The following is a 7,672-nucleotide window of genomic DNA, read 5'->3' as shown; positions in this document are numbered from 1 at the left end:
GGGGCGCGTGTCTCGGCGCCGCTCCTGCTGCCCCCGGAGGGGCCCGGAGCTCCGGCACTCTTGGCCGAAAGGGCCCTCGCTGCGCATGAACCGGCAGGGGGTGGGGGTGCCCTTCCTGCCTCATCTGCTTTACGGCCGGCTTCGCAAATATAGGCGTAGGGATCAATCTGTTAAGCAGCTAATCGCAAAGGGAGGTGCTCTTCTAATTTTGCTTTATTTTGGCTTTGTCGGAGCAGGGTGTCTCCACGGTTATCTCTGACGTTCTGAACGCAGAACGTGAATCATATGCGTATCTAGGTTTCAGCAGTCAGCCTGAGCTTCTGTGTGCTTGATGTCAAAGCCCAAATGTTTGATGTTCAGATGTGAAATTCCACGTTTTACTTTTTTTCCCGAAGTTGGGTGCCACCTTATCCTTTCTGACACAGATAACCTTGCATTTGGTGTATAGCGTCTTGGAGTAAAAGGAGAACTTTGCTGTGCTTTGTTGTGCAATGTGACATGCAGCAGGCCCTGTACTAAAGGCGCTGTTAGTATTTAGGTTTCTCAGAATAATAGGTAAGTCTTTGTTGTTGCTGGGGTTTTTCTCCCCTTTTTTCTTTCTTTGCACACAGCTGTACTAGCAGAGATTGTTTTTTCTGACATGCTTGCTATTATGCCTCTGTTGAAGATTAGAGCTGTTGTAGTGGAGCTTTGTATCAGAGTTTTTCCTAAATTTGATCATGCAAAATTGATCACTGTAATGTAAACTAAATGGGCAGGGTGAGCTACTCAAGGGAACTTCACCTGAAGCAGATATATTTGAAAATACTTATCTGTCAGAATTGTCAGTGTGAGGGGAAGGGAACAGAACATCTGGATCTGAAAGAGTATCGCTGCATTAAATGGCAGTATTGCTTTTTGGAAGCCCATATGAGAGGGAAAAATTTTCTGAGCCTCTTCTAATACTCTTTATTTCGTTGTCATGGCAGATTGATGACATTCTTGGGTTACCTGTGCTTGGTGGTTTTGGTTTTGGGGTTTTTTTACCCCACAGCAAAGCTAATAAGGAGTTGGTGAGAACTTAGGTTTCTTTTGCTTCATGCCTGTTTAATGCAGGTTTCCTGTGATTAAAATGAGCAAGTTAAAATAATATTTGTTTATTCAAAAACGTTCTTCTAAATGCCTGAAACAAGGGAAACTTTTGTCTTGTTGATCTGCACTTGTTAAAAACTGCCTATTGAACTTGCATATTTTTATGTTTGGGGTTTTTTTGCTGGTCTAGCTGGCTTTTTATGTCTTAAAAATAATAAGTAAAAGTTTAACAGGTGCTAATTAACAGCAGTATTGTACTCTGCATTTTTAGTCATGTATTTATTCTTACAAGCAGGACAAGTCTTCAGGGCTATTGGTCAAGGAGTATCGAAGAGGAAGAGGCCTTTTTACTGCTGGATGATTGGTGAAAGAATCATCCCTATGGGATGGTTTGCTTGAGAACATGTTTGAGACTGTAAGGATAAGAGACTACAAGAAGAAGGAGCTGTTGTTCTTCTGGGCTGAGTCTAAGACAATATTGCCAGGTGTTAGGAGGAAAGGGGCTTTATTATGTAGCCCAAGCATAAGATTATTCATCACTGTGACCAGTCAAAGATTATATTCTAGTGGCCCAAAGCCTATGTGATATGCCAGCCTACCTAATTACTGCATTGCATCAGTAGCTGTTCAGGTACTTATGCTCTTTCTTTTTGTTAATTGATGTGCTCTATAGTATGCTTTAGCCAGGTGCAATGCTTTGTTCTACTTCTAAAATTAGAGTTAAGACCTGACTTTAGTGACCTGAGTTCCTCTTCCTTCCATCTGTGGGGAGTAGATAGTCCTGGCACATGCTTTTTCCTGCTGGTGAGAATGCTGTCATTGCTTTATTTCTACATTTTGGGTTCTATCTTAAAAAAACAAACAAAATGCCACTTCATTTTATTTGGGGTTTTTGGTTTTTTGTCCTATTGCTGAATTGCATATTTTACACCTTAGCTTTCTTCTACTGGAATGCTGAAAGAAGAAAAATTTTTACAGAAGAATCATCTTTGTACTGGAAAAAGATAAGAAACACAAATCCTTGACTAGTGATAGAAGCACCATGTTGTATGTTTAAGTTTACAAGCAGTTAGGTTATGGTGCTGTAGTTTGGTATGTTGAAATTTTGGGAGTAAAGAAAGCTGAAATGCTTTGGCTCCTGTGGAGTTGGACAATTAGTGGGTCTGTGTCCTTCTAAACTTCTTGGCCACTCTGCTTCCTGAATTACTTCTTTAAGAATAACTCACGCCTGGATTTGGAACTTGCAACCAACTTTTGCTGGGCTTGCCACGATCACTTTTGTAGATATTTTGAAAACTTTTAATGTAAAAGTTAATTATAGCCTTTTTTTTTAAGGATTTACTTTTGTGTTTAATTTGTTAAGCCTAGGAGCTGCCTTTACACAAAAAGAGAGAGGAGATAAGGGAACAGTGAGAGAATACTGAACACCTGAAACATAAAATACGTCTTGACAACTGTTACCCTGAAGTCTAAATTGGATTTCATTTCAGTGCTACTGTTGTACTTATTCAAAATGTTGTTTAAGGTAGAGAAAACTTACCTAGTTTCTAGACAGTCTCACAAATGGGAGCAGGAGGTTACTACAAATAAATTATTCACTTGATCTTTCGTTGATTTAAGAACAAAATTTTTAAAATCATTGACTCATCTGGCTGCTAGTACCTGTAATTTCATTGGTTAGAGATAATAATGATTACTGTATTCCCCGTGTTTTGTACAGTAACTTAATGCGTTCTCTGCTAACTGTAAAGCTTGTTCTCTACTTGCCGTGAAACTTCTAAAATGTGTAGTTACCCAAAGTAAATAAGAGGCTTAATTTTCCCAGTGATGATTGATCTCTGATTCTCTCCTTCCTGTCTCTTCCCCTTCATCTGTGAAAATAGCTCTGGAAGTTTATTTCTGTAACTTTCTGACAAGTATACAGTCAAAAAAGAACGTATGGTAGGCATGGGTCCTCTATGGTTTGCACCTGTGGGGCAAGATAGCATTTTGGTTAGAGAATGAATTCATGCATCAGTCTGTTTTGGTGGTGAGGCAGGGCAAAGTTGTGCTGTTGATGTGAATGGTTGTGTGTCTCTACTTATCACTTTGGAATGAAATAAAGTAACATTGGTTGAGGCTTCTGGTCAGAGGTATCTAACTGGACTTGTAACCTGCTTTGAAAAGGTGTTCTTGGAGGTTTGTTGTCATCTTTGTGCTGCCTCTAGCATTTGTCCTCCCATTTCAGTAGTTCAGGGAAAATAATTAGGCAGAACTAATGAGATGATCTAACAGAGAAAAGTTCAAATTTCCCACCGGTCTAGCAAGATGTATCAACTCAGCAAGGAGTTGAACAAATGGTGGAGTCTGTGTCAGGGAAGCAGTGGGAGTTACAGAGCTGTAGAAGGACAGAGTGAGATACGCTTCCTCTTTCTGTTTGGTGGCAGTGAGCTTGGACTGCCTTGTCTAGCTGCATTGTGTGTGGTTCAGGAAAATGAATGATGGCGTGGGAAAGAAACTGAAATGGGGGGGGGGCAGGATTTTTTATTTTGAAAAATAATTATTGCTAATAGTCTTATTTTGTAATAGCTCAACAGGAGGACTTAATTTTGGAACTCTGGGCTCTTCCACTGCTACAGCGACTACATCAGCTCCTTCAGTGGGCTTTGGGAGTGGACTTTTTGGATCAAAACCGACCACTGGCTTTACACTAGGAGGCACCAGTACAGGTAGAAAAAATTCTTGTACAGCAGAAATTTGAATCAACAGTGAAGAAATATCATATGTACACAAAAACTGGGTCATCATAACGTGCTTACTTTTTTTTACAGTAGTTCTGTGGCTCAGGATATTACTTACGTAGTTGTGTAAAAAGGCTTCATTGAACAGTTTAAAAGGTCATTTGTTGAGAATTATGTAGTGCCAACGCTACAGAAACACAAATGCAGTTACCAGAAAACTGTGCCTGGGCCTATGTGTAAATTGTTGCATAATTTGAATCCTGATGTTTTCTAGAAATCTAACTCTTCATCCAGGATGCTCAAAATTATGATTTAAGATTGAGGTATATTTTGATCTGAAAAATACTTAAAAACATTGTTAGTATTTGTAGTGTGATATTTGTAATCCTGCAGTAGTAAACATTTTTTATTTTGTTGGGGTTTTTTAATGTTAGCAGTATGCATGAAGAAATCTACTAATATTTTCTTAGGTCTCTAATTCAGCCTATGAACATACAGATTCTTACAGGAATATTGGAATGCAAAAGAATAAAACTTTTCTGAGTAGGTATTTTTTTTCAGCCATCACGCAGATACAACAATGAATTTTACTTTGGCTTCAATATTGCTAGACAAAATGGTCTTTTTTTTCTTGTACTCTTGTAAGAGTAGATAGGGGAAGTTCTAAAAACCAATCTACTAGAAATAAATTCAACAGTAGACTGAAAGCCTGTATTACTGTGTTTGGCTACATTGGGGTAATTTTTTTTTAGCTCTCAATGATTATTTCGATTTTTCTCATCAGATGGTTTTTAAAATATGAAATGGCATAGCACTGTGTTCAAAATAATCTCTTTAAACTACCAGTGGGGCAGGAACCCTAAACCAAGACACAGGATTTTTGCAAAGGCTTTGGACTCTATAATCCTCTTCATTATACTGTAAATATGCTGTTTTACATACTAATGTTATGTACTGCCATATGGCTGAAAAAAATACGTGATAGAATTACTTTTCCATATTTTTGTTTATCTTAATTTGTTTGAAATTTCAAACAATTTGCTATACTGCTGTTGTAACATCAGCTTCTTGGTTAGCAGATTCTTAAAAATGACATTTTTTGAAGTCAGTTATGCTTTGATTTGTGCTGCTGGTGCTTACAAATACTGTTTTCTATGTTAATGTTGTTTTGCTTTCAACATACTACAGAAAAAACTTGTATAATAGTCTACGTATTGTCTCATAATGTTGCATTATTTCAGTGTTTTGTCTCATGTTTTTTACTATCATAACTGCTCTGTGGTCTTCAATTACTATTCTTACTCCGTTTCCCTTCTTAAAGCAGGAACAGCAACAACTATTGCTACAGGACTGACACTAGGTAAGGACCTAATTTGGGTTTTAATGTTACACAGGCAAACAAAAATACAGATAGATCTTTCCTGTAATGGAGAAAGTTAGTGGTCTTATGTGAGCTTTTTCCCCATTACTAATTGCAGTCTGCTTTGCAGCCCAAATGTTAAGGCTGCAGACCAGAGTGGAGTCCTGCAGTTCTGGGCATTGTTACTTGTTGTTAAAGGATTATTCCATTCCTGTACAACAGTGACAGTGGTCATAGTGAAAAGTTAGACTTTGTATTTATGTCCCCCTAATGAGTTTCATCCTTCAGCAGAGGGGAGGTGGGATACGTTATCAAAGAATTCTTCATACAGAATTTGTTGCTCTAATTAACTTTGTGTGAACAGGTGTGTTTGGTACAGGTCTCTTTTAGCAGAATAAAGAGGGTTGAACTGGGAACGGACCTTGAGAATACTTTACTTTTGTTTCTCTGATGCATTTTTAGTGCCTATGTTTCAGCTGTCATTAGAAATACAGGAATAGTGGGTAGTTGTGGGGTTTGTTTTTCTTCTTAAACACCAGCAACTGAGGTCTGAGAAGAAACTGAGCTTGAGTATCACAAATGTTGGGGGTGGTGCTACAAGACAGACTGCAGTCCAACAACTTAGGAAGCCATAGTGTGAATAAATAGGAAAAAATAGTGTTGGTTAAAGAAGCAAATGAAATGGGCAGAAGAAGGGAGGAGCAGCAGCTAACCCAGAACAGACTGTGTGATGCATAATCATACGTGGCAGTCGGTACTATGTAGATGAACATTAATTCTTTTCAATAGCTGAATGAAAGTATGTCATCCAAAACAGACACACGGCAGTTACACATACTTGGTATTCTCAGTTTCTTATGCATGCTGTTGTGGTTTGTGTATGTATATGCACACTACTTTACTTTGGAATATGGATTCTAGAATGTAAAATGTATTCTTACCATGAAAACAGCAGGAAGTGGAAGCTTTGTTTGCTTTACTTTAAAAGTGTTCGAAAGCAAAGTTTGAGGGAATAACTTCTCAACATGTTTTTCTTGTTTACAAATTGAAAGGATATGTGCATTCATTTTAGTATGCACATCCAGTTGAGAATTTTTAGTCTGTATTTTGGGCAGTATTGTTTATAGCTCCGTTTGCCAATATTTGGTTCATCTATTAGATGCTCTTGGTAGAAGCTTTTTTTTACAGTTTTTTTTAGATTACCACTAGATAGAATTGCCGGTCCATGATTAAAGCCCATTGGATCACTAGGAATTCTAGAGCAAAAATGCCTGTGCAATTAATGTAAATGTTTGAAATTTGTCTGAAGGTGCTGTTGGGATATTTTACTTGATGCAAGTGATTTTGCATGCTGTGGTGCTCATGATGGTTAAATGGGAATAGTTCAGAAGAGAAGGTGAATTGAGCATTCATTCTCAAGCAGCATGTTCTAAGAGTGATAATTGTTTTTGGGTTTCTTTTAGGCACGCCTGCCACCACATCAGCAGCTACCACAGGCTTTAGTTTAGGTTTCAACAAACCTGCAGGTTCAGCCACACCATTTGCTTTACCTGCTACTTCTACCTCAGCGGGTGGCCTATCATTATCATCTGCTCTTACATCAACTCCCGCAGCAGGTAGGAAACTGTTTAGGGGTTTGGGTTTTTTTCTGTGGGGGTGGGTGTTTGGATTTTTAACAATAAAACTTTATGGTAAAACAGTTCTACACTCTATATTTTTCTAGTATTTACGTAATTTTGTGGTACTTTAATAAGAAGGTTCATTGGACTTCACTAGTTCTAAATTTGGGTACCCTAGATTTATTTATGGGCAGTATACCATGTGATATAGGCAGCATATAATCTAAGTCATTAGAAGTGTAGCAAGAGCTGATTTGTCATGCAAAATCATTATTTTTGTTATTGTTAACGCCACTGAAGCTTGAAAGCTTCCTACTTGGCGCAGCTGAAAAGTTTGGAAAATGTCTACCATTTGTAGATAGCCTGAAATGGTTAACTAGTAGTGGAAACAAGGTTTTTCCAGTTTAGTTCTCATACTGGCACATATCTGCCATCATATTTAACCGAGCTAAACTGCACCATGCATGATGATAATTAAGACTGGAGTTCATTTTTCTTAACCTTAGGGGTCTGCATTTGAGCTCAGCTATCTGTCCCCTCTCTGCTCTGTCCCTTTATGCCTGTTGGTCTCTCTCTACTCAATTCTTCCCTACCCCACCAAAAGCTGGGATGCTTAATTCCAGAGGAACTACCAAGGAAATGTTCTTGTATCATCTGTCTTGTGTAAAATATTTTAATGTTTAACATAAAACATTAACATTTCAGCATTTTAATATAAGAAGTCAACAGCACTTGTTAGATCCATTATGCTGTAAAATAAATTCTGTGCCAGCTTCTAGGTTCTCTAGTGTTCTGGGGGACTCTCAGAAATTTTGTATAGTTGCAGGTAAATATGGACTAATCAGGATTATGATATTGTAGGACAAAATAACATAATTCTAAAAGTCTCTACGGCTTTGTTT

At 38.0% G+C, this 7,672-nt stretch overlaps 1 protein-coding gene across 1 annotated transcript in view; it reads left to right on the top strand.

Annotated features, from left to right (window-relative positions):
* The window catches only part of NUPL1 (nucleoporin like 1), a 41,731-nt gene that overhangs the window by 3,698 nt on the left and 30,361 nt on the right, over positions 1–7,672 (top strand). The window contains exons 2-4 of the mRNA XM_009327876.1: positions 3,640–3,779; positions 5,113–5,151; positions 6,615–6,767. Of these exons, the coding sequence (XP_009326151.1) occupies positions 3,640–3,779; positions 5,113–5,151; positions 6,615–6,767 (332 nt within the window). The remainder of the gene's footprint in view (positions 1–3,639; positions 3,780–5,112; positions 5,152–6,614; positions 6,768–7,672) is intronic.

This window comes from Pygoscelis adeliae, unplaced genomic scaffold (assembly GCF_000699105.1).
Source record: "Pygoscelis adeliae isolate BGI_AS28 unplaced genomic scaffold, ASM69910v1 Scaffold14, whole genome shotgun sequence".
Classification (NCBI taxonomy): Eukaryota; Metazoa; Chordata; class Aves; order Sphenisciformes; family Spheniscidae; genus Pygoscelis; species Pygoscelis adeliae.
This window is presented reverse-complemented; position numbering and strand designations above follow the sequence as displayed.